The sequence below is a fragment of the Melopsittacus undulatus genome, chromosome 9 (genome assembly GCF_012275295.1).
Source record: "Melopsittacus undulatus isolate bMelUnd1 chromosome 9, bMelUnd1.mat.Z, whole genome shotgun sequence".
In the NCBI taxonomy this organism is placed as follows: Eukaryota; Metazoa; Chordata; class Aves; order Psittaciformes; family Psittaculidae; genus Melopsittacus; species Melopsittacus undulatus.
Window position 1 is genome coordinate 13213689 of NC_047535.1, and position 25879 is coordinate 13239567.

General features: G+C 57.8%; 2 protein-coding genes across 2 annotated transcripts in view; one reads left to right on the forward strand and one right to left on the reverse strand.

The window, feature by feature from the left end:
• Positions 1 to 20210, forward strand: part of CCDC33 (coiled-coil domain containing 33) — a 40630-nt gene extending 20420 nt beyond the window's left edge. The window contains exons 8-21 of the mRNA XM_031045951.2: positions 106 to 226; positions 3912 to 4041; positions 4149 to 4270; positions 4529 to 4600; positions 16729 to 16835; positions 17120 to 17153; positions 18191 to 18386; positions 18468 to 18556; positions 18776 to 18907; positions 19083 to 19155; positions 19355 to 19476; positions 19607 to 19690; positions 19798 to 19893; positions 20148 to 20210. Of these exons, the coding sequence (XP_030901811.2) occupies positions 106 to 226; positions 3912 to 4041; positions 4149 to 4270; positions 4529 to 4600; positions 16729 to 16835; positions 17120 to 17153; positions 18191 to 18386; positions 18468 to 18556; positions 18776 to 18907; positions 19083 to 19155; positions 19355 to 19476; positions 19607 to 19690; positions 19798 to 19893; positions 20148 to 20210 (1441 nt within the window). The remainder of the gene's footprint in view (positions 1 to 105; positions 227 to 3911; positions 4042 to 4148; positions 4271 to 4528; positions 4601 to 16728; positions 16836 to 17119; positions 17154 to 18190; positions 18387 to 18467; positions 18557 to 18775; positions 18908 to 19082; positions 19156 to 19354; positions 19477 to 19606; positions 19691 to 19797; positions 19894 to 20147) is intronic.
• A 380-nt stretch (positions 20211 to 20590) lies between these two features.
• On the reverse strand, positions 20591 to 23874 carry CYP11A1 (cytochrome P450 family 11 subfamily A member 1). Its single transcript, XM_005145776.3, has 9 exons — positions 23744 to 23874; positions 23071 to 23226; positions 22772 to 22971; positions 22229 to 22432; positions 21620 to 21780; positions 21378 to 21544; positions 21171 to 21249; positions 20804 to 20995; positions 20591 to 20713 (listed from the first exon to the last, which is right to left on the reverse strand). The coding sequence occupies exons 1-9, from the start codon at positions 23779 to 23781 to the stop codon at positions 20591 to 20593; spliced, it is 1320 nt and encodes a 439-aa protein (XP_005145833.3). The 5' UTR covers positions 23782 to 23874.
• Between the last annotated feature and the right edge of the window lie 2005 nt (positions 23875 to 25879).

A 25879-nucleotide genomic window follows, 5' to 3' on the forward strand; every position in this document is an offset into this window, starting at 1 on the left:
TGGGGGACACTGGGCTTGGGTGCTATAGCCCCCTCCCATGGTGTTTGGCTTGCCAGGAGTGGATGTGGCCCTACACATGCCGATTTCTTTTCCATCACTTATCAGGCGCCGCATGGAGAAGCATCCCACGTCCTGTCCCGGCATCACCCCCACCACCATCACATTTCCAGACCCTCCAGCAGCAGCCTTCTGCATCACCCGAGCTGCCAACCATGGCTATCCACAGGTACAGGGTTGAACACACAGAATCATGGAAATAACTAGGTTGGAAAAGACCTTGAAGATCATCAAGTCCAACCTTTACATTCATTGGGATGCACAGGTCTGACAACATCCATCCCATTTGGGTACCGATGCACATCCCTCCTTCAGCAGGGGAGCTGAGTACCCCATGCTTTAGGGGCAAAGCGATGCTTTGAGCATCAAGCACACAGTGCTTACATCCGCCTCGCCCTGCCTGCAGAAATCCACAGGCAGCTCTTTGCTTGTGCCTTTGTCCTTCATTTTTCCCCCTGCTCCATTCTTGCCTCCAGCTCGAGTGCTGCCTCTTGAAGGCAGAGACCTTCTCCTCCCGGGCCTCAAGTACCACCGGGAGAGGTAGTGACATCATCAGAATAGCTGTTGCCAGGGCAACGTACGCTTTCGGCATCCTCGGGAGCAGGAGGGCTCCGCTTTTGTTCCTGTGCCCTGCCAAAAACTGGCAAGGATGGAGAGGCAGGGCCCTGTTGGGATGCTGTGGTGGGGAGGAGGTGTGATGGGGCAGTGTGAAGATGGACCCAGAGCTGCTCCATCCCTTTGCCTCTGAAGGGTGCCAGCTGCAAGCGAGGTGAGGGCAGATGTCCGGCTGCCCTGGAGGGAGGGCTGCAGCTGGTCCTGCAACCAGTGCACCCGCGCTTCCCCACCTCCCTCCTCCTCCCCCATGCAATGAATTTAGATCATCTCGGAGCAGAAAGCCCCTGTATCAACACGTCCACGGAGCCCATACATAAAATATTACCTGGAGGAGGGCGGCTGAATGCCACATGGCCCAGGAGGGGGGGAATTACCATAAAAATCATTAGTGCGTTTCATTCACTGCAATAATTGTTGGTTTATTGCCCCCCCCCCCCCCCCCCCCCCCCCCCCCGGCGTTGTTCTTTGCAGGTGAGAGGTGGGGGGAGATTCAAAGATTCTCTGCATCTGTACCTTCTTGGGGCCCTCCTGTGGCCAGCACCCCCATCCCCAGCAATGGGTTTGGGGAATGAGCAGATACGAGGAAAGGAATTCCCATGTGCTTGTCCCTGTGTTGTATGCCCCCCATCACTTTGCTGCAGGATGCAGCATCCCAAGGCTGTGGTCTCCCAAGCAGAGCAGGGATATTTCTCTCCTCTAACCACAGCCAAAATGCATTTTCTTTGGATTTCTGTGGATAAATACACACAAACCCCTGTGAAGTTGTGGGATGAGCCCAAGCCAAGCCCCACAGCCCTGGCAGAGGCAGCAGTGCCAGCATGGAGCTGTGGGAGCCCAACGAGGGAGGACGAGTGATTAAACCTGGCCATCTGGCCTGTGGGCATGCTGCTCCTCCTCCTCCTCCTCTTCCTCCTCCTCTCCATGCCCACATGGCTCTGCCTGTCTTTGCACATCCTGGAGGATGCTCTCCTTGGGGATGCTGCATAACATCCTGTCTCCTGCCTCAGTTTCCCCACCTGTAGGATGTGGTTCCTTCCCAGGGAGGATGAGCTTCTAAGGAAAGGTTAGCGGGAGTCTGAGAGGAGGAGGAGGGAGCATTGCTGCTCTGCTTCCAGAGGTTAATGGCTTTCCCTGAGCTAACTCCTGGCCAGGCTAATGGGATTCAATACTCCTGCCAGCCCAGCGTGTCCTCTCGCCTGTCGACTCCCATCAGCATCTACAGACAACGGCGCTTGGGTTCACCTTCAGCAGGGCACCCCTCTTACGTATCTGGGTTTCAGTGATGGTTAACCCTTCCCTGCCTGGTTAACCCTTCCTGGGGTGCTCTCCTTGGGCCAACAGCCCCTTTCTCGCCAAAAGGGATGGGTTTGGACACGCTGGCAAAGCCATGGGAAGGATGGGCACTGGGCTGTGCCTCCTACTGAAAGCCACGCTACATCTGTCCTCCCAGCACCAAGCTCAAGCCTTTGAGATGTTGGTCCCCTCTCTTTTTGGGTTCTTCTACTCCAGTTTAACCCACTTCTCTGGAGCTTCTTGCTCTCATCTGGGGTCAGACAGGCAACCATGAGGATCAGGGCATGGCCCCATCCTTTGGGAAGGCAGGAGAGATGCTGTGAGCTTGGCCCTCTCTACCTTTACTCATGCCAATGATGCTGCCTTTGAACCAGCCTTTGGGAGATGAGCTGGAGTAGCCAAGAGGGATGAAGGAGCCTCCTCCTCCTCCTCATCCCCTTTGTTGTATTTCTCCAGGTGGCCCTTGGCAGAGGCAGTTGCTGTGCCAAGACGTCTGCCCAAATCAGTGCACTGGCTCTGATGCCCCAATGCAGAGCATCCATCTGTCCCACCGAGCCGGTGGGACACAGGCCCAGCCCTGGCAAGCATTACCTGCCACCTACTCCCAAAACCGGAGGTGGAATCAGGAATGTCATCTCCCATCCTTGCCCCGGTGAGAGGAGCCATGTGGGCTCAGGACCTCCGACAATTGGGGTCAAATTCACAATCTGCTCCCACGTTTGACTTTTCCCTTCCCTGCTGAGGCTGAACCAGCACCAGCTCGCAGGGCTTTGAACAGGGACATGCCAGGAAAAGTAACTGGAGGCGGCATTTGATGGGGTTTAGGAGATTTCCCCCCCCCAAATCGGGCTTTCTGAGACTCATGGAGCAGCCCCGTGGGCTGGGATGCAGGCTGGAGGGTGCTGAGCTGCATCCGGCTGCTTTGAGCTGCCCCCGCCTGTGTGGGTTTTCCCTAAGGATTTCCAGGCACAGAGTGGGCTCTCTGCAGTCAAAGCAACCTGTATCCCAGGTTAAAGCCCCAGCTGGTGCTAGGGAGCACCTGGTTGAGAAAGCCAGCCCAGTGCTGAGCCAGCACTGAAGTATGCCTGATGCAGCCCAGCATGGAGGTGGTTTTGGTCTCTGAAGCATCCCAGCCCCTCACTCTCTTTGCTGACAGCCCCCAGGGCTGGGTAATGCACCATTGCGGGTCTCCAAGGTGTGTAATGCCCATTAGCATCCCAAACACAATCAGAGGGAGGACCCCCCCCTTGCTCTTCCACCCTCCCCAATGGAGCAGAAATGTGCTGATGCAGAAAAGCCGATCAGCATCTCGGCCCCACTGGGCGATGCTGACCGAGGGGATGCAGTAACAGCATTAAACAGGAGCTGCTGTCAATAACTCCTCAGCGCTGGGCAGACGGTGTTCGAGCTGACCTTTGGAGAGCTGGAGGCGAAGGGGAGCAGCTGCTGGAGGGAATGGAGTGATGCCATTTCCAACGGCTGAGCATGGCTCAGGGGATAAATGTGTTTCCCACTGTTTGATCTCTGTTGGTTGAGCTGGACCAGGGCCATAAGCAGGCGTTTGGGGTCTGTGTATCATCCCTTTCCTGCATGGGAGCACCAGGTTGCCCAATAGATATCCAAGGCTCACCCTGGAGTCAGTGCAGCTCATCCTCCAGGCTCTTCCCACCATGGGTAGCCAGTCCATGGGCTGTTTTCCTCCTCCAGCTCTGTGAGGGGAAGATGCTGAGAGGAATTAGCCCAAAAGAAGCAGCCAAGCTTGAAGACCCAGTGAAAAGCAGCCCAAGCAACTGGGATTCGGGGTTGCTTTGGAGCCAGGGATGAGATGCAGCTGCACAAGTTGTGCTTTCCTTTATCCCCACCTCTCCTCTCTGTCCTCTCTCCCTGTTTCTTTATCTCTAGAGATAACAGGTATCTGAAGGATAATTTTCCTGTTGTCTCCTAAGATGTCCCAAGCAGCTGGGCCTCCAGAGCAGCCAACCTGGAACAGTTCCTTCCTCTTCCAAGGCCAGGAGGTGGCCACCATCTTCTCCGAAGACACCGCCTTAGCTATTGAATATTATCCATACAAAGCCAGTGAGTCTGGGACCCCACCAAGGATGCTCTCCCTCATCCCTGGTTCTGGCCAGGAGTACCTCCTGGGCTGCCATGCCTCCAGCCAGCTGCTCTCGCCCGTTCCCCAGTGTGGGATGCTCCAGGAATCCTTGTTCCCATCGGATACTCAGTGCTGCCCCTCACCAGCTGTGTATTCCGGGAGCTGGCGGCACGGAATGGCGGGATGCGTGTGGATGGCCTTGCCATGCAGGTGAGCTTGGGGTGATGGTGGGCCGGGTGGCCCCATGGTGGTACCTGTAGGTGATGGTACCTATAGCTGCTGGGATGGTGGGATGGAGAACTCACCTTCACATCTGCATAGGAAGCATGGAGCAGAGCCCTGAGCATCCTGTGGGAAGGGGGGGTCTCTGCTCCGAAACTCAGCTCTGGGCCTCTGGATAGCATCTGGTTGATGCCAAAGCCTCTGAAAGCTCCAGTAGATGCTCTGACCCTCCCTTTGCCTCCCCAGGGCACTGATCTCAAAACCACAACTGGAGCCATCCCAACCGTGGGGCTCTGCCTGCAGCTCCTTCAATCAGAGGTGAGATGCTGGAGATGGAGAACAAGGCAAGCAGGGATGGGGACAGGGCTCCCTAGAGCTGCTACCCTCTCTCCAAAGCTCTCAGGCGGGCATCCGCTGGTCTGGATCCAGGTTTTATCCCTTGTGCCTGTTGTGTCAGGGCTCTGGATTGTGCCACTGAACAGCTGGAGAAAGCAGCATCATTCTTGCCCTCACACATCCATCACTTTCCCAGGGCTCTTGTCATGTACTCATATTCCGGGGACATTCCAGCTGGAGCCAGGGAAGCAGGCAGGGCGCAGGCAGGGTATTTGGGAGAGGCTGTTCACCGTCTCAGTGCAGAGAAGACCCAGGCTGGTTAACCACGGTGACAAATGTCCTGCTGTCTCCACCCTTCAGCATTTGTGTTCCCCAGGGATGTCACAACAGAGAGGGAGTTTGGCTGCTTTTCCCATGGAGGAGGGAACTCTGCTAACCCTTGGCTCCAGGACCGCTCCTTGGGCAGGTTGGGATATGGCCATTGATTCAATTACTGCCACCACCAGGCTCTGCTCCCATCTGCAAAGAGAAACCCAGTCCATACAGTGAATGTGGGACAACTCTGGATGCTGGGCTGGTGATTGCATCCTCCTTATCCCCCAGGGAGCTGCACTGGGCCCGGGGCCGGCTGGTGGGGGGCTTTGCAGTGATTGCCCAGGGGGGGTCAGCGACAAGGGGTCTGCGTGTGATGAATTATTCACATGGGTGTCACTAAGTGCAGAATTAATCCTCTTGCTTCCAGCTGGCTGCTGCACTAAATTATCACTCGCAGTCATGCGGGAAAATGCTGCGGAATTCATTTAGCTGATTATTGTTTTGATCTGGGAGCTGCAAGGGGGTTTCTTCTCCTCTACCCCAGCCTCTCCCTTTCCCCCCTCCAGCCCTGCCTTCCTTAATATATGTAAGAGAGGGAGTGGAGACAAAAAGCAGGAGAGCCAGAGCCAGCCTTGGGTCCGGATCTGGTTAATTCATCCCACAGCAGCGGATCCGGAGTAATGCAAATCAGGGTAAGGGCAGGTTTGGCTCCTCTTTGCCTGTGCCAAGGCCCTTGTTCCTTCCCTGGAAGTCTGGATTTTGTATGGATGATGGCCCAGGCGGCTGCCTGTGATCCCCGTAACCCCAAAAGCACAGCCCTGAAGGCAGGAGTGATGCTGCAAGGGCAGAGCTTCTCTCCCCCTTGAGGCAGCCACAGGTTTCAAGGGAACTTGAAAGCTGGATTTCTAAGTCCTCAGCTCATGGATTAGTCCTGAGCTCAGCTTTAGGATGGCAAGAAGGAGCCAAATGGGGAACGAGAGGCAAAGGCAGCAGCAGCAGCATCCCTGCCTGCCCTGCCTCACAGCTCTCCCCAACCACTTGGCAAAGAACAGATTCACCAAACTCGTCTTGTTTCTTTTCTTATTCTTTATTTTAATGTAGAGAGCTGAAAATGTATAACCTAGATTGGCTGGGCTTTTTATAACAAACAACAGCTAAATAAACCCTGGGCCATCTGTACTCCCCAACGCACCAGGAGCCAGGCATAAATCTGTGTCCCCTCTGCAGGGATTTCACCGATTCCTACCAAGGCTCTGGATGCTCCTGAGCTTCAGATGCTCACATCAACCCTCCACACCAAGAGAACGACCTCAGCACCAGGGCTTTCTAAGGATAAGGAGCTTCCCGTAAATAGACAGGGTCTCAAAACACTGCTCCATTTGTAATAGCCGCAGGGAAAGGGTTTGGAGCAGCTGCTTTATTAAAAGCCAAGAGCCCCGACACCAAGGCTGAGCAAAGAGGACTCGTGTTATCCCAGAGAAAGGGCAACGCTGGGTTGCAGCCACCCCAGTAAAGGCACTGAGGACCCGGGGTTGCCCCCACCCAGCCGGTTTTCCTCCCTCTGCGCTCCCTCTCTGGAGCCCAACCGGGAACAAAAGACTTTGATCATCTCAGGGAGACAAAGAAATCAAAGACTTCAGCAAAACGCTCTCGTTTGAGCAAATTAACAGCTCAAAAAGGGTTGAAAGGGGAAAACCTGCAGCCGACTCCATCCACCTCCATCCTGACTTCACCCACCCCCCTTCCGACATCACCCACCTCCATAGCAGCTTGTGGATCAAGGCATGGCTCCTGTTTTCCCTTCTTCTTTTCCCACCCCAAATCTGGTGTTTTGCTCAGGAAAGCTGAGTTTGACCATGCAATAACCAGTGGCAAATCCATGTGCAGGCACAGCAGGATGCGTTCCCCGGTGTGCCCATGGGATGCTGAGCCCCAGCCAAGAGCTGGGAAATACACACCGGAGGCATCTTTATTCCTAAGAGATTTATTCCTAAGAGATTTATTCATTGCCCCTATTTATTAACCAGCCTTGTTTTGTACTTTGTTTTGGCACGACCCTTGCTCAGTCCATTAACTCGGCCCTTGGGACCTTCAGGGTCACCTCCAGCCTTTGCCACCCTCTTTTGCTCCTGTCACCCGAGATGAGGTCTGGGAATGTGGTGACAGCCTCTGATAAAAAGGGAAAAGCTGGAGCTGCTTTTTCCAGGCAAGGGGAAAGAAAATCAACAGGCTGGCTACAGCATCGCCTAAACAGCCTTAATTTATGTAATTGCTGCCATTTAAAAGCAGAAGCAGATCGGCGCCTGGTGTAAATTGTCACAGCGCCGGGGTGTAAGCTGTCACCGTGCCAGCCCCGCCATCAAACCCCTTTCGGGCTGGCAGAAAGATAGGCTTACACTTGGGTCGGGAAGCACGGATCGCCATGTGTTTCCTGTTGTTTCAGCCTGTCTGAACGGGTTTGTCCTCCGCGAGCACCAAAATTGAGGCTTGCATTCCCCAAACCCCATTCCAGGGGATGCAGGAGCTGGTGGAAAAGCTGGTTTGGGGGAAGCATCTTCTCTCCGTGAGCCAGAAAACCCTCTGAGGGCTTTCAGCAGAGCTGAACTGCTCCTGCTTGCCAGCTCTTGACTGACACCTCTCAATCAAGTACAGAACCCCTTCCTCTTCTTGCATAGCGGGTTACAAGAGGCGTTATGGCATCGCTGCGGGCTGGGAGCTGCGTTACACAGGGAAAGCCGAGCCAGAGAGGATCCAATAGGAAAAAAAAAAAAAGCAGGGAATGTCTTTGTTAAGGAGAATTTGTTGGTTTCCTCCTGCCATTCCCAGGGGAGCGTTCAGGGCAGCGCTAATTGAATTAAGAGCACGTGTGCTCCAGCGAGCAGCTCTCCGATGGGCCATGGTTGTGGGGCCGGGCTGGCCACAGCTCCGGCACGGCACGGTGGGCAGCAGCTGTCTGCCGGCCCCTGTAATTGCAGGCAGAGCCTAAACTGTTGCATTTTGCATGATGTTATTCCCCATGGAGGGGGAGAGTGGCTGGGCGGGGGCAGCTTCACCCCGGCTTTGATGCTGGAGGAGCGGGGTTGAGGTCGGGGCCGGCGGCGTAATGAAATGCGGCGGCACAAGGGATGCTGATGCTGATGGCGTTAATGAGGCGGCGATGGGGAAGGGCACGAGGATGCCTCCAGACACCCCCTCAGAGGGGAGGGATGCTTACTGCTCTCATTACCTGCACTAAACAGGCGAGGCTGGGTGCAGGCACGGAGTAATACACAGCGAGGGCCACTTCACCGCTGCCCATGCCCACAGCTCATTTGGAGAGGGATCTCAGCCTGATTGCTCATCTGGAGGAAGGAAGAGAGCATCTGGGAGGCAGGGGGAAAACAAGGGTGCTGAAATAGGTGGGTGCTGGCTGCTGTGTCTTGGTGCAAGGATCCCAGCAGCGAGGCTGGTCCCTGCCACCCAAATCTACCCCTGTGCTGGGAGCTGGGATGGCCAGACCATGGAGAGGGTCCCTGCGCGTGACCTTGCCATGGGAGGCGGCAGCGAGGAGCGCACGCACTCCATCGTTTATTCCATTAGATCCAACTTCCCCCTCTAAGTGGATTAGAGGGGAGTCTATAAAAGCCAGGCTGGAGGGAGGAGAGCGGGGTGCACAGAGCAGGGAAATGAGGGGCAGGGAAATCACATTACTGCTGCCAGCAGCATCTGGCAGAGGGTCTGGCAGGAGCTGCTGCTGTGCTGGAGGTGCCTTATCTGCCAGGCATGCAGTGACCAGCAGCAAAGTGGCTTTCAGCATCCCTTTGCACCCGCAGGACTTGGGAATCCACCTCCTGCTTGCCCTGGGAAAGGGAGAGATGGGCTTAGCTAGGCACAGACCTGCTCTTTCCGCCTTGTGAACAAGAGCTGAGCATGGCCAACCCACAGCTCTTTCCCATCACACTGGTCCTGGTGGCACATTGGGGATGTGGCTGGTGGGTCAGGGGACATAGAATCATGGAATGGTTTGGGTTGAAGGGACTTTAAAGCTCATCCAGTTCCAACCCCTGCCACAGGCAGGGACACCTTCCACTGGAGCAGCTTGCTCCAAGCCCCTGTGTCTAACCTGGCCTTGAACACTGCCAGGGATGGGGCAGCCACAGCTTCTCTGGGCACCCTGTGCCAGCGCCTCAGCACCCTCACAGGGAAGAGCTTCTGCCTTAGATCTAACCTGAACTTCCCTTGTTTAAGTTTGAACCCATCACCCCTTGTCCTACCGCTACAGTCCCTGATGAAGAGCCCCTCTCCAGCATCGTTGTACCCCCCTTCAGCTATTAGAAGGTTGCTCTGAGGTCTCCACGCAGCTTCTCTTCTCCAGTCTGGCCATGCAGTGGTGCAATCTCCTTGCTCCTGTCACCACATCCATCCATCCTACAGACCTTTGCCTTTCCCTTCCCAGAGCCCAGCAGCATTCCTGACCCCATCAGGCAGCGATGTCCTCCCCAGCCTGGACCCTGCCACTGGCAGCACACTCAAGAGGAGCAAAGAGCAGCGAGCAGCCCCCATGCACCCATGTTATTGCCAGGTAAGAACCCATGAGAGCAGGCAGTGATGCTGTGCCAGCTGCATCACCCTGCCAGCCCCCCCAAGGCACTTGCAACAGTGCAAAACTGGCATAAACCCCAGATTTTGATCTCTCTCTGTGTTGTGCCCATGGAGAGCCTTTTCCATCACTGCCAACATCCCTGATTCCAGCTGGTTTGGGGGTCACAAGGGCTGGAGGGGAAGCAGCATCCCATCACCTTGCTGGGGGCAGCCTGGGTGTGCCAGCTTCAATCTGATCGCTCAATCCCAAATCCATTTAGCAAATACTCTCTTTTCATGGCTGCATTATGTTGGAAGACCCCAGGCACCTCCAGCTTGTACCTTTTGGTTCCAGGAGAAAGAAAAAGCAGCTGTTCTCCTCCTCCTTTGTGCTGATAAATGGAGTCCTTGGATGGATTTAAACCCAGCCCTTGTGGTCCTAATATCTTCCTGTACTTTAAGCCATCTGGCTTTAAAAATAACAGGTCGTTAAACCCCAATTCTGCTTATTAAATAGCTGGGAGGGAAGTGGTGGTGGTGGGGAGGGAGTTCTGCACTGCCCAAAAGCCCAGTTATTTCCCCATCAGCAGCTGCCCAAACCCCACCTTCACCTTAATCCCTGTCCCTGCAATTCAGGCTGCAAAGCAGGAGGAAAATTAGCAATCAAATAAGAGCCATAAAAAGACAAATACAGAGCAGCTATTTGGTTTTCCTCCAGCTGTTTTAATTCCTCCACTGAGCTTTACGACTTCCCTTTCCGTGGCTGCTTTATGCCCAGGCTAATGGAAACCCGTAATGGGGCGTGTGGAGGCGGGTACCACAGCACAGCCTCAATGCAGTGAGGATGTGAGGGCCAGGTTTGATGGACTGAATTACCCCGGGGCTCCAGAGAAAGACAAACACCCTTCAGGAGTCAGCCCTGGCATCACTGCGTGGTCTGTGTGATGTCTTTTCATCCCTAGCTTTGCTAGGGATGCCCGTGCTGATGCTCTGAGCAGCCTCAAATCCAGCTCGCTGTATCCTCACATGAGCATCCCTGTGCCGATACAGCAAGGGAGGGTGGGAATTGGCCTCAGGGATGCTGCCAGCGTCCAATTTGAAAGCCTGAGTGGGACAGTGAAGCCTAGGAAGGGTTTGCACAAGCCCTGTCTCGCCTGAGCAGGCTAAAAAGGCTAGAAAGCATTGCTGGGAGGGTTATTGTTTCCCCCCCCCCCCCCCCCCCCCCCCCCCCCCCCCCCCCAACCTTTGACAGCCGTTTTCTTCCCCCTAAAGCACAGATTACTTTCAGTCCACTTGCATGGCAGCGCAGGGGATTTGCTTGGGAAGGCCTGGAAAGCCCATCTCCTGACAGCCCCGGGAATCAGGGCTGACACCCTACTAATGGAGCACAGTGCAGGATGGAGCCAATACATGACAGCCCCCCCGGCAGCAGCTCTGCTCTGGGGGGGAGCAGGCGGCTGATCACAGCCCTGTCACTTCTCCCCACTGCACTCCTGCTGATCAAACCCAGGTCCCCCATCCCTACCCTGCAGCTTTTGAGGTTCTGCCTTTTAATGCCTTCATTAAGGACAGGGGGGAGGATGAGGAACACAAAGGTATGAGGAATATTATAGGAGATGGGGTAACCCTGCTCTGGCCCACGGGTGCAGAAAAGCCTCTGGGTTTGGGACATTAAGCTCCCCCCTTTGGGCTCACCAAGGTGTCAGGCTGGTTTCTGCTGGCCAAGCTTTCTGACCCTAGGCTGGGGTTTAGGCTGGGCTCAGCCTCACCGTGTTTTCCTACCCTCCTGCCCTCTCAGTGAACAGATTTGTGCCTCTCTTACCAGTCGATGAATAATTTACAAGCAGCACTTAACGATTAGGGCAGCGTTTTCTCCAGCCTCCTCAAACATTTGCTGCTTCTTCCAGCCTTTCTTTCCCCTCTCCCATCACCCATGCTCCCCTCCCCTGTCAACATCAGGGGTTTACAAGCCAAAGGGCCTCTTGTGGGGCTGGGAGCAGTAAATGTCTCTTGTTCTTTTTGCCTTGCTGGTGTTTTGCTCCATGTGTGCCACCAGCTCCATCGCATGAGAGCTGAGGTGTGCAGATTGTCCCCCCAAAACACATTGTGTCATGGTAGAACAGGCAGCCAGGGTGGGGAGCAGGATTTCTTGCTTGGCAACAGCATTTGGGATCCTTTGCTAGACCCATTTCCAGCTCCTGGGTGGAAATGCGTCCAGTATTCCTCCAGGAAGCTTCCTTTGAGGATGATGGGAACTCCTGTGCGCATTGAGCAATGTCTTGTGTCTCAGGGAGCTGGGAAGGGACTAGTACATCACTGCTGAGCCCAGCGATGCCTTGGGCCTGCAAAGGGCAAGGGGAGAGAGGGGGGGAGAAAGATGAGGGTGCTGTGAGAGAGGAGATGTGAAGGTTGAGGATGCTGCAAGTGAAAAGGGTGCTGTAAAGCATGAAAGTGCTGCAAGGGGAGAGGAGGATGCAGAGGATTATGATACTACAGAGGAAAAGGATGCTCTGAGGGGAGAGGGTGCTGCAAGGCTTGAAGATGCTGCAAGGGGTGAAGATGCTGCTGGGGCTGAGGATGCTGCTGGGGCTGAGGATGTGAGGATGCTGTTGGGGCTGAGGATGCTGTTGGGGCTGAGGATGCTGCAATGCCTGAGGATGCTGCAATGTCTGAGGATGCTGCAAGGGCTGAGGGTGCTGCTGGAGCTGAGGATGTGAGGATGCTGCTGGGGCTGAGGATGCTACGGGGGCTGAGGATGCTGCACGGCCGAAGGCTGCCGCACGGCCGAGGTGCTCCAGCCCCATCTAGCGCCAGCCCCGGGGCCCTGCCGAGCGCGGGGTGCCGGGAGAGGCCGGGAAGAGGGCGGGAGAGCGACACGGCTGTGCTGAGGATGCGCCGCTCTGATCTGCCCTGTGAGGGGGGCACCCATGGGTGCGCCAGCACCCCTTGCACGGAGCTCAGCGCCTGCTTCTCCTGTGTGCGGCTGTGTGGCTGCGACTGCACGGGGTACGGAGCGGGGACCTCAGCAGGGAGCCAGAGCAGGGGGAAAGAGAAAACTGGCAGCAAATCCCCGTTTTCTGTGTGTGTTCTGGGGGGTTGTGGTGGTGTATGTCCTGCCCCAAGCCAGTCCTGGCAGCGCTGCTAAACCCTCAGTGAAGAGAGCACTGAAAGGCTCATTCATCCTCTTTTAGTGGCTTCTCAGCCTTTCCTGGCAGCTGCTTCGTGAAGGATGGGAGCTGGGGAGATGCTGAAGGCAGTGGGTGCTGAGGGTGATGGGTTCGGAGCACAGTGGGTGCTCTGGGCAGCGGGTGCTGCACAATGCTGGCTGCTCTCAGCACGGTGGCTTGGGGTGTTGATGGATTTATGCTCACTGTTGAAATGCAAAGGGCGTTTTATCAGCAAATCCAGTCAATCCATGAGCTCACATGGTAATGGATGGCAATAACCCCCCTTCCCAGGCCAAGGACAAGCTGCAGCAGCCCATCACCGGGTTCGTGTGGGATTTACCACTATGAAACCACTTGTTCATTGCTAGGGGATGAAAAATCTTTGAGAGCACTTTGAGCATGAGGCTAAGGGGGGTCCCAGGCACAGGTTTTGAATGGTGTGTTTGGGAAACAGACTCTTCAGGGAGCTGCCAAGTCTCCCGCTGGCACTGGGGGTATTTTGGGGCTATTTCTGCACTTCTCCACATCCCCAGCTGTTGGAAATGAGTTTATCCCAAAACACAGATGAGGATGTTTCCCCAGGAGAAAACGAACCAGCAAACACCCAGCAGGAGCCCCATGGTAACCCCTTTTCCTCATGCTTTAATCTCAGGAGGGGATTTTCCTAGCTCTGGCCCCAGTCTGTGGTCACGGGTGAGCAGCGGTGCTGGGGGATGCTCTGCTCCATGCTGGGAGCACAGACCCACTCTGGGAGGCTCTGCTGATCCCCCTGGTCACCAGCAGCAGCAGGACATCACTTGGGGACATCACTTCAGTTCTCCCCATCCCTCCCGAAAGCAGCTTCGTGCAGTGGGATGAGGGGAAAGCTGTTTTGGCAGAGCCAAGAGCGCTCAGGAGCCATCCCAGCCCATCCCATCATTCCCAGCCACCGGTTTCCTTTTATTTCCCTCCTTTTCCCCTTTTTTTCTTTGAGGAAACTGACCCAGCAGCGACTCGCAGCGGAATCGTGGTCCCTGCTGGTGGCACAACTGCTTTCTTAAGCCTTATCTTGAAGGAGCAGGCAGGCGGGAGGGAGCAGCCCGTTCCACACAGAGCATCCTTCTTCCCTGAGTTATCCAGTGTAATCCAGAGGCTTTTATTTCCTTGTACAACACGGTATCAGCAGCCGGCAGCTGGGCCTGGAGCCGGATCGCGATGGTAATCACGCGCCCTAAAATCAACATTCCAGTTAGGAAGGGAGCAGGAGCTGTGGTGTCTCTATTAAATGGAGCGGGGCTCAGATGAAGCGCTTTTCAATGCAATCCAATTAGCTCCTAAATTGAATTGTAATGCTTTGGCTAATATACACCCCCTAGCACAGCCCCCCATGCATGGGAAGGCAGTTCAGCCTCAGTTTAATCAGATAAAACCCCATTTATTTGCTGTCTTTTGCCGGCTTGTGCATCCTATCAAGATGTGCAGGGCTAAAACTCTCCCTATTTCCCTTTGGGGACCTGCAAATCCCCCCAGGAGTTGGGATTCACCAGGGAAACACTTGGATTTTGGAAGTAGAGGGAAAAACATGCCCCATTTGTCTCACTGATACATCCACCCAGATGATGGCCTGAGGATGGGTTTGAGGACCGGTGTGTTCCCATGAAGGGGTTGGGGACACTGGGGACCTGGCATCCCCACAGCCCCAGCTGGTACCAGTGTCCCAAGGGACTGGGTGAGGAATGAAGGCATCCTGATGGTTCCCAGAGCTTTTCTTACAGAAAAGAGGAGAAAATGGGATTTTTCTCCTCTCTGATCTCCCTAAGCCGCTGCAGCAATACATTTTCTCAGATATGTAAATCTGAGCTTATCCCATCTTCATAACAATTGCGGAATTGAGCTTAACACTCATCCAGGGACGTGTTATTTGTTGAGCTGGAGGGAGATTGTGTTGCAGGAGAAGCTGATGCACTGCCAGGGACTCAGATGCTCACAAGTGCAATGAGTTGAGCCCATCCTCAGCCTGTCTCTGGGGTGCATTTCTGTCCCCTCCCTGGCCAGGGATAGGGTCAGACAGTGCTATAGGGACACAGAATCCTCTTGCACACCCTATTTTTGGCCACTTTCTCACCTCCTCCTGCAGAGGTTTATTGCTTTGCTCCATGTTGGGATGAATCAATTGCAGCAGCCAGAGTTAATGGGAGACATCAAAGTGCCTCAGAGCAATTTGTTAAGTAAATAGTGAAAAAGGAACTTGGCCTAAGCAAATAGGGGAAGGAGGGAGGCAGCTCGGGAGGGGGGGGGGGGTATGAAAGGCTCTGAAGACAGAGGAAGCTTCAGAGGCTTGGAAATGATGGGGAGGAAGAAAGCAATATTGAGAAATAAAGAGCGAGTGCCAGGAGATCACATCTCAGATGTGAATTCCCAGCTTTTCACCCTGGACCCCTGTGGGAAGGAGAGATGCAGTGGTTCAATTTGAGATAGCAGTTATAGGTGCCCCTATCCCCAGGTGCTGCTTTGGGAGTGGGAGCACAGGCAGGAATCTTGGCTGGGACTTGGTCTGAGCAGCATTAGGCTGGGATTAAAGGCTGGAAATGGATTTCCAGGCTCTGCAGGTGTTGTTTGAGCCTGGAAAAGCAGGGGTTGAAGCCAGCACCTTCCAGCACAGGCAGGGGAAGCAGCAAGCCAAGGCCAGCCCTGTGCATTATTGATGGGGCAGATAATAGCATGCTTCCCACTGGCTCCTTGATGAAAAATTGATGGCATGGGATAGGGGTTCCATTGACTTACACCGACTCTTTGTTCCTGAACAAACACTGGAGGAGAGGTGGATGTGGGATGCTGCAGTGGGCAGACGTGGGATGCTGCAGTGGGTGCAAGGCACAAGAGGCTCTGTGGGTACCATGAAGGGTTGGGGCAGAGCATCCCTTGTCATAAAGCACCATCAATTCAACCTCAGAATGAAAGTGGAGTTTAATGAGCAAATTATTCAGGCAATTATTCTCTGCTCAGAAGAATAGTTCCCAAGGGAAAACTGAAGCCCAAAGGAAGAGCTGAGGCCCAAAGCCACCCAGCACCTCCAACATATGGGTCCTCAGAAGTTAATTGAGTGTTTGAAACATCAGAGGAGCCTGTTGGGAGGGGAATGTGTTTCCATGCCCGCATCCAAGGCATGGAAATGAGGTGCTGTCACCAACAGATCCACCCTGCCACCTCCTTGGGTGTGTGCTGCTGACTGGAGGAGATAAGGCAATGGTGGGATGAAAGTGGGATAGGGAGGGTGGGCTGGTGTCTCCAAGGGATTCCTTTAGGCAGGCAGCTCTGCTGGCCCCCATGGAAGCAGTGATGGGACATCTAAGGGATGCTAAAGGGGAACTGATCCCTGCAGAGCGAGCAGCAGGGCCGGCTGCCGGCTGCATCCAGAATGCACCCATCTGAGTGGTTTCAGGTGCTGAGTTGCTGCAGGGAGGAGTTGCTACAAGGAGGGTTGTGTTGTAGCAACAGCTACTGGCGTGCCAGGCTGCTGGAATCCCTCTGCCAGCAGAACGGGGCTGGGAATAAAGCATTTCCTCATGCTCCAACCCCCAGCACCTCCCTAATTCCATCACAGGGACAGGATTTGTTCCATGGGGGAGGTTTGTTTGGGGCAGGCAGGACCTGGCAACCCACCGGTGGGCAGAGCTGGACACAGGAGCTGGGTGCTGGGGACTGGGCACCCCAGGAGCAGGGATGACGACGTTCTATAGACCCTTCTCCTCCACTGTGAGTGCTGGGGCAGTGGTGGGGGTATGGCTCAAGGGTCCAGCCATGAGAGGCTGTGCACCTTCCAAAGTGTTCCCATCCTCAGAAGAAGCTCTTCCAGCCTTGTGCCCCCACCCCCCACCATGTGGCATCCCCAAAGGGGGACACTTGAAGCACCACAGCCAGTGATGCCAAAGGTTTTGGGGCAGAGTTGGATCCTGACCCCAAAGCAAAGGTGTTTTGCTCCAGGAGAGCTGCTCCCACTGTGGGGAAGAGGCTGAAGGACCTTGCTACCCCTCTTGGAGGGCTTTCTTACACTGCTCCTCATCCTCACCCTCTGGTGTCTCCTGCCAGCTCCATCAGGATGATGTGTCCCTCCCAGCGGGTGATGCCATGGCCAGCATCCTGCCTGGAAAGCAGACGATCCCACATGGGATGAGAGCACCATTGGAGGAGCAGAGGTACAGGGACCCCTCTGGTTTTGCCCTCTTGGCTCCTTTCATCCTGCTTGGGGTGTTTTCCTCCTTCCCCCATTCTCCCCATGTTTTCCCTCCTGCCCCATCTCTGCCCATCTTACTCCTCATCCCTTCCATGCTCCCACTCTTCCTTCACCCCTATTCCCACCAGCACTTGCCTTGCCCCCCATACTCCAAAGAGGCTCCTGTCTCCTGCAGAGGGTTCCTTGGCCAAGGCTTTGCTTCTGTTTCCCCCCTGGCCAAGGCTGCCCCTGCTCTCTGCTCCGCAGGTCCCAGCAGACCACTGGGGACCACCTGGAGCCGGTGAGTGCAGGGGATGTGTGAGGAGCAGGGGGCAATGGGGGGACAGCTGCATCCCCAGGGCAGATCCTGGCTCCCATGGGGACCGCAGCCAGGCTGCTGTCAGCTCTGTGCTGCTCCAGGTGGGCAGCAAGCTGGAGGGGGCTTTATCTGGAGTATGAGCCAAAGCCGGATCAAACAGCTCTTGGGTGGATGGGGAGAAGGAGCTGAGCCTCTGGCCCCCCCTTCCCTCCCGTTCCCCCTTCCCAAGGCTGAGTGATGCTGCTGCATCCCTGCGGGCCGCTGGCCAAGGCCATCCCCAAGGCTGGAGCCGGGGCCAGCGGAGCTGCAGTCGTGCAGCTGCACCCGGCCAAGGTCCCACTGCTGGGATCCTTCCCAGCATGGCACGGAGGCATTCAGGAGGGGAAAACCTCCCTTCGGGAATGATTCCCCCCCACAGCATCAACTGGCACAGCATTCCCAGCCACATGGGTGCTAAACCCCCCCAGGTTCATTGTGTAAAACACACTTCCCCCTGTTGTTCTTCACCTTTAAAGACCTACAAAGCTCCATAAGGCTCAGAGCTTGAGGGTGACCCCCAGCTCCAACACTGCTTCCCCCCACCAAATATCCTCCGGGAGAGTTGGTTTTCCCCAAGGGGGATGCTAGGAAGAGATGAGGAATTGGAGGGGGATCTGTTGGTTGATGGGAATAGTGAGTGTGTGGAGAGGTGAAGGTTTGGAGGAACAGGAGAGAAGAATGAATGATTGGAGAAGAGATGGATGGATGGATGGATGGATGGATGGATGGATGGATGGATGGATGGTTATAGAAGGATGCATGACTGGAGAAGGAAGAATGAAGAAGAGAAAGATGGATGGGTGGGTGGATGGATGGATGGGTGGATGGGAAGAAGGCTGACTGGTTGCAAGAGGAGGGGGAACCCCGGCTGTTCCTCAGCTCCATGGTGGACCTGACGATCCTCAAGACCCATCTCTCGGTGCTGGGCTCTTGGTGCTGGGCAAGCTCTGCCTGGCAGCAGCCCTGCTCCATGCTGGCAGGAGGCGAGCAGCTACCGCCTGGCGCTGGAGCGGATGGCAGGGGACGTGCTGTCCCTGCGCCAGCAGGTCACCAGCCTGGAGGTGGAGAACGGGCACCTGCGGCGCAGCCTGGCCTCGTGGGACGAGCTGGGCCAGGAGCTGCTCACGGACGGGGACACAGACGTCATGACCCGGGAGGAGCTGCTGGACAGGATGGGTGCGTGGTGGGGATGGGGACCCCTCTCCTGGCGCCCTGGCCCCTGCGTGGGCACTGAGGACGTGGCTCTGGCTGTTGCAGCCACCCTCAGGCATCAACTGGTGGCCAGCACAGCAGAGATGAGGAGGCTGAAGGACCGTGTCCAGCAGCTGCAGAATGAGCTGATCCGGGTATGGACACTGCTGGCTGCCTGGGTCAGGGTGGGCTGGAGGAGCAGGGGGGCAGTGGGGAGAGCATCACCCCAAAACCCATGACCTGAGAGGCTCAGGACCCCCCCCCCCCCCCCCCCCCCCCCCCCCATGGGGCTCTCCCAGCCCAACAAGCGATGCCCCAAGGCTTGAGGCTCAGCACAGGGTCTCTGGGGGCTTTTCCCCTTCCTCCCCTCCCAGAAGAACGACCGGGAGAAGGAGCTGGTGCTGCTGCAGCGAGCCCACCAGCAGCAGCAAACTGCACTGAGGAGGTGCCAGGAGAAGGTGGCCAAGGTGAAAGGCTTGGAGGAGGCAGTGCGGCAGCAGGAGAAGGTGAGCATGGGGCATGAGGCTGGGGTGAGAAGGACAGACTGGGGGGCATGGTGCTCTGTGGGGCAGATGGGACCCTGTGGCCCATCCCAGTGCCGCAGTGGTTGGGAAGATGTGATGGTCACCGTGGCTTTGCATTGAGCTGGTGGAGTGGGGTTGCCTCTGCTCCTTCCTGCAGGTGATGAAGGTGATGGAGCGGGTGCTGCAGGAGAAGATGGCTGGGACAGGCAGGAGCACTGGGAAGCTGACAGGTGGGTGCCAGAGGGGACGGGACCCTCAGATGGGGAGCAGGTGGCCGTCCCCTTCTGATGGATGGCACCATGGGATGGTCTGTGGTGGGCAATCAGCACTGATGCTGAGCCCTCCACATCCATCCCTGTGCTCCTATCTCATCTCTGTATGAAGGGGGTGTAAGACACATCCCAGTGTCCCCCCAGCCCCATCCCACAGGTGAAGGCCCCTCCAGGGAGCTGTACACCATGCTGCTGGCTGAGAACTGCAGGCTGCGGGAGGAGCTGGCAAGGGTCCCCCATCACTTGCCCCCCATTGCCCCACAGCCCACAGCCTTGCTGGTGAGAGCAGAGAGGGGGGCACAGAGCTGGGGGGCATCACCTATGTGGTATCTGCATGGGGTGAGAGCCACCCTTCTGAAGTGGGAAGTGGGAATGTGGCATTGCCTCTCCCCACTCCTGTTCATCACAGGGTGGCTTTGGGGGCAAGGAGAAGCTGTCCCTGCTGGCCAGGCTGGAGGAGGCACAGGCCCGCGGGAGGGTGCTGGAGAAGCAGGTGGGTATCACCCACCCCATGCAGAGGGCTCTGGGTATCGTTGGGGGTGGGGGTATCTGTGTGCCCCACTCCTGGGGTGAAACCAGCCTGGTTTGGGTCTGTCCCAGCTGGAGGAGGCGGCGCGGAGCTGGGGACGGGAGAAGCAGGAGCTGGGCACCCAGCTGCTGGAGCGGGAGCACGGCTTCCCCCATATCGCCACCACGGTGAGCACCGGTGTGACCAGGGACACCCCACATGGGGGGAAGCAGCAGGGCTCAGAGCCACCCCTCTGCCCACACAGACATGGGGGGATAGCGGGGGGTCTGCATCATCCCACATCAAGGGGGTTTGCCTTGGACAAGAGGGGGGTCCCTAGGGCTGACCCCACACCCCAGGGTACCCCAGACCCTCTTGTTGCAGCCCCCTCCCCACACTGGGGATTCACATCTCCCCAAGAGCTCCCCCCTTTCCCCAGCAGATCCTGCCAGCAATGTCCAGGGCTCACCTGAGGAGCCCCCAGTCCCCGGCCCCCCTGCCCTAACCCAGCTGGAGACACCAGGACACCAAACGCTGGCCAGAAACGAGCCGGTGCTTTTCCACATGGAGAAATCAGAGCACATCAGAGGCAAAGCAGAGCATCAGGAGGAGCACGGCCATGGGGACCACTGGGGACCCCCGAGCAGTGGGGGGGGCAGCAGCACCCCTCCACCCCACAGCCCCGTGGGGCAGCAGCAGGGTTGGGGTTGCTCTGGTTTATCTCCCCCATTGGCGTAAGCGCAGCCTTGAGCACGCTGGAGCAAAGGCAGGGATGCAGCAGCCAAGGCTGTGGCCGTGAAAGCGTCCCAGCCGGCCCCAAACCCCAGCCCTGGGCTGGAGTCAGGCTGGAAGGAGAGGAAACGGTTGCTCCCAGGATCCAGCTCCTCACAGCAGGGACTCGAGCGGCCGCAGGGTCAAGTAGATGGGTTTGTCCGGGATCAGGATGAGGTCAAACTTAGTCCCGACTTCCACTGCTCGCATGGTCTCGATCTTGAAGTTCTCCAGGATCTGGGATGGGGGAGAACAGAGCAAATGGAGGAGCAAAGAGCTGTCGGTACCGACCCCCATGTGCCTCCTCCGCTGCAGCAGGATGCTCACCTGCATGAGGAAGATCTGCATCTCCAGCTCCGCAATCCGGCGCCCCAGGCACTGCCGGGGGCCGAAACCAAAGCCCAGCCCCTTGAAGTGCTTGGGGTCAGCCCCCAGCCAGCGCTGCGGGATGAACTGCTCCGGCTTCGGGAACACCTCGGGATCCCGGCCCATGGCGTAGAGACCAACCTGCACCAGCGTCTGTGCAGAGGGAGGATCAGCCCCTTGGGTCTGGGCTCCCTATGGGGCTTCACTGATGCTTGGGGTGCAGAGACCAGCCCCAGTGGATGTCACCCACCCGTGCCCCGGGTCCCTCCTGCACCCACCCAGAGCCCCATGTGGAGCGGGTCGGGGTGAGGAGAGCCCCGATGCTCACCTTGGGAGGGATACGGTAGTCCTGGAGGATGATCTCCTGTGTGGTGTACCGCTGCAGCGTCACCGCCACTGGGTGCAGCCTGGGTGTGGGGACAAGTCCCATGCTCCTCACTTTGGGTACAACCCAGCCTGCCCATGTCCTGCCCTCTCCACAGCACCGAGCGGTGCAGGAGGGACGGGGCTGGGGTGTTTGCTGCCTCCCCCTCACCTGAGCGTCTCCTTGATGGCAGCTTTGAGCAGCCGGATGCTCTTGAGCATCTTCCCCCTGTCCCCTGCCGCCTCCCGCTTGGCAGCCAGGACCTCTGCCCGCAGCTGCTCCTGCACCGCCGGGGCCCGCGCCAGCTCGAACATGGCCCATTGCAGCGTCATGGAGGTCTGGAGCGGGGCAGGGAGTGAGCTCAGCACCACCCGGACCCCGCTCCCTGCCCAGGTGCCCTGCATGCCCCTCACCGTGTCCACCCCACCCGCCATCATCTCGGTGACGCTGGCCTTGATGTCGTCCAGGGGCAGCTTGTCCTGCAGGATGAGGCTGCAGAGGATGCCCATGTACTCCGTGGTGCTCTTGCGCTGCAGGCGCAGGTCCCGGTACACGTTGTGAATGCATTTGTCCGCTGGGGAGAGACATGGATGTGGCCTTCCTCCCCCGGGGCCATGGTGGAGGAGGAAGGCACCAGATGTACGTCATTGCCCCATGACAGTGGATTTTCCATGGTCCCTGCTGCAGGATGGAGCAGCGGCTGGATGGGCACAGAGGGTGATGGGTGAGGGTGCACAGGGGTACAGTAGGTACACCCTACAAGCAGGGCTGTCCCAGGTGTCAAAAGCTTTGTGAGGCCACAAGCCTCTCTGGGAGAGATGCTACCCTCAATGTGATGCCCTTCTATAGCTCATAGATGGTTCCTCATCCCACAGGCTCCAGATGTGGAAAGCCTTCCCAAGCTGGGCAGCCCTGTGCTGGGCAGTTAGACCCAGGAGAAGGACCCCGCACTGGTGAGATGATGCTGCCCTATGGGACCAGACCCTCAGCGGGTCTTTGGGTGACAGAGGAGGAGCACTCACCCTGGGAGAAGATGGCATCCCAGGCCCACACGTGGTCCCTCCACGTCTTGGCATTGAGGTGGCGCAGGAGGGCGGGCGGCAGGTAGAGCATGGGGGACGTGGTGTGGAACATGAGGGCCACGGCGTCGATGAAGCGCTGAGCCTCGGGGTCCACGAAGTCCTGCAGCAGCCCCAGGCGCTCCCCGTACAGCACGTGGCACACAGCTGCAAGCACAGCACCTCTGAGGGGACCCATCCTCGTCCCCTCCAACCCTCCCAGGGGCTATGGGGACCTCTTGCTCGCTCCGAGCATTGTGGGGCCATGAAGGCATCCCTTGGTGGGCAGGGCTGGCTGCCGGTTGGGGACCAGCAGGTGATAAAGCAGTGCTTTAGCAGCAGTATTGAGTGGTTCTCTACCTGTCTGCAGGGGACACCCCTCCAGGCCCCGCAGCAAAAGCTTGTTTCACCTCTGAGGATGAAGGTGGAGGAAATGTGGCTCCTTGCCCACCTCCTGCTAAAGGGCATTTCAGGGCATGGGGGGGATGTCTTGCCACTGACACTCACACTCCAGGGCGAAGCGGAAGAGCTCATGGGTAAAGTCTGCTGTCCAGTATTCCCGACCGCTCTTCCCAACCTGGGCTCGTGCCCGTCGGATGAAGTCATCTCCCACCTGGCTCAGCAGAGGCACGAACCCTTCCACCACCTGCGGTGACAGCACCTCCTTGTTGAGCATCAGCCGGTCCGAGCGCCAGGCTTCCCCTGTCCTGCGGGATGCCAAAGGGGGAGTCAGAGACGTGTGTCGTCCCCCCCCACCACCACCATAGGCAAACATCCCCATTGCCCTCCTGGTGCTCCCCACTCACTTGAGGAGCACACCATAGGGCTTGTTGCGGTAGTCGCGGTAAGCCACCCATGGGGGCACGCTGAAGCGCTCCGGCAGCGTCCCCTCCGCCTGGAAGAGGGTGGCAGCATCCTGGGGGGTGATGATGTTCACACTCTCATAGACACCCAGCTTCTCCCTGCCGGGGTGAGGAGGGGGTTCATCCCCGTGCATTGACCCCCATCTATGACCCCCCCCAGCCCTTCACTGCCCCAGATCAACCACCTTCACCCAGCACCCCCAAATCAAGTACTCTCCCCCTCACATCCCATCAAATCCCTCCTGCAGGTCACGTCCCAGGGGATGCAATGATTCAGCACCAGGATCAGGCACCTCTAGGGCTCAGGTAGGCAAAGCAGGAGGGTGTTGGACCTGCACCCCCACCCTTCCTGGGAATATCAGCTCCAGACCCCAAGGAAATCAAGGGAAGGTGCAGAATTCCTCCTCCCAACATCCCGCATCTGCAAGGCGCAGGTCTCCCCTCTGCCCCTTCACAGCATTGAGCCCGGCCAGCACACAAGCCAGGATGCTCCTTCCAGTAGCTCAACGGCTCTCTCCCCTGGAGCAGGGCTGGGAGCAGCAGCAGCAGCATCCCGGCTGGAAGGGCAGCCGGAGCCGGGAGCGGGGCAGGATGCCAGGGTCAGGCGCTGCCTTACCTGTAAATGGGCCCGAACTGCTGGAACTTGCGAGCCATGATGTGGTGCAGGTTGTGCAAGCCGCCCTCCTGCCAGAAGCGGTACAGGTTGAGCCAGCCGGCCCTCCAGTCCCCGGGCAGCTGGTTGAAGGGGCGAGGGATGGGCATGGAGGGGGTGACGGCCCCCCCAGCCCAGCGGGACAGGGCCGGGGCGCATCCCCGCAGGGTGCCTGGCTTGGGCGCAGCGCGGGCGAGCATGGGAGCGGTGCGGGACGGAGCGGGGCTGCTCTGCGCTTATCTCCTGCCTGGCCTCTCTCAAGGATTGATGCTCTCGCCCGCCTCCCGCCGCGTCCCGGCCCAGGGACGGGGACGGGCACAGGGCGTTTCGCCCCGGCAAGGAGGCAGATACAGGGCAGGGGCAGCCAAAGGGAATGGGAGATCATCACCCCCCACCCCCCCCAACCCCAGTCTTGCCGTGCCCAGGTCTTGAGTGGCGTGGGGTGACAAGGGGGGATGTGCCACCGCTGAAAGGAAACCCCAGCCTGCAAGGGGAGAGCAGTTCTGTCTGCAGAGTAAATGACAGCGGTGATCTAGGGGACAAAAGGTAGAATTAAGCTTGGGCAGGAGAGGTCACAGACTTGGGGACTGCCTGGACACTGCTGGGGGGTGTCACCTCTGCCCTCTCTGCAACACGGGGTGCAAGGGGAGGCAGGTTCCCCCTTTCTGGGCTCTCCTGCCCCAGAACATCAGCAGGAGCTCCAAACATCCCCACCCCTGACAGGAGGGAATGGCTTTTTGAGGTGTTATGGCCTGTGCCGAGCTTAGTGGCAGACGAGTTCCCTTGTTCCCAGTCCCAGTAACACCCACTGGCAACCAGCTAGGGGGTGAGAGAGATAATGGGGCTAGGGAAAGAACTGGGGCATTTCTGGACCTTTGGGGTGTCCCTGGTGTCTTTGCGGTGTCCCTGGAGGGTATGGGAGGATTCCAGGCAGGTCCCTGGGCATCCCCTGGGGTGACCCGGGGGTCCCCATAGAACAGCATCCCACGGCCTTTCGCTTTCCCCGGGAACCGGGAACAGGAATGGAGCAGCAGCGGTGGATGCTACACTGGGGATGCTGAGCCTGGCTGTGATACCAGCGGCGGCCACCTGAGGGCGCGTCTGCCCCGTCTGCGGCCGCCGGGCCGGCACCGACACCGGCTCTGTGTCCTCCTGCCCGTGTCCCTGTCCCCTGCCAGGCACCGGCTCGGTCCCCTCCTGTCCCGGGTGCCACTGTCAATGTGAAGACACCCGCCTGGGTGAGCACCCACCAGCTCACTGTGCACCCAGAGCAGCCCCACACACACATGGTGGCACAGAGTCACCCGCCTTGTCCTTCACTCCTGCACCACCCCTGTGTCGGTGCCTCCTTTCTGGCCACAGGGATGGGGTCAGTCCAATTGGGCCACCTTTGTGCTCCCATAAACACAGATAAGGGCTTAATGGACAGGGAGGGACACACGTACATAGGGCTGAGTCCTGTGGCCCCATCAGCCACCACCTGCAGCCTGGGAGGGGACAATCATCCAGTGTCACCTCCGCACCCCCTCTTTCCACCACCTCCCCAAGCATCTGGAGCCAGCTCATAGGCTCCATCACACCCTGGGGGGGGGCTCTGCCCTCCTCCCTCTGAGGCCTCCAAACTTGGGGGCACCCCCCCCCCCCAAGCAGTGTTTCCACCCTCAGCACAACGGAAGCAAGCAGGGGGGTGCCGGAACCCGTGTGGTTGAGGGGGCTCTGATGCGAAGCGGGGGGAGCAGGAAACAGGTCAGGAACCCGCAGCATCCCTGCGTCAGTGGCCTCCGACCACAGCCCTGCCTGCCTTGGTTCCACAGCCCCTGGGGCTTTCAGTGAGCTGAAACAGACTTTCCGACCCCCCCTGCCCTCCTCCCTGTACCACCCCACTGAGACAAGGAGGGTCCCTCCAGTGGGTTTTCCTCTTGCTAAGAGGCAGCATCTTGTGGGTGTTGTGCTCTCACTTTCCACCTATGGGTCTTTCCTGGTGTGGGTCAGCTCCAGAGGGAGCTGTGACTCATCCCCCATGGAATCACAGGGTCACAGCCTGGTTTGGGTTGGAAGGGACCTTAAAGCTCATCCAGCTCCAACCCCTGCCACAGGCAG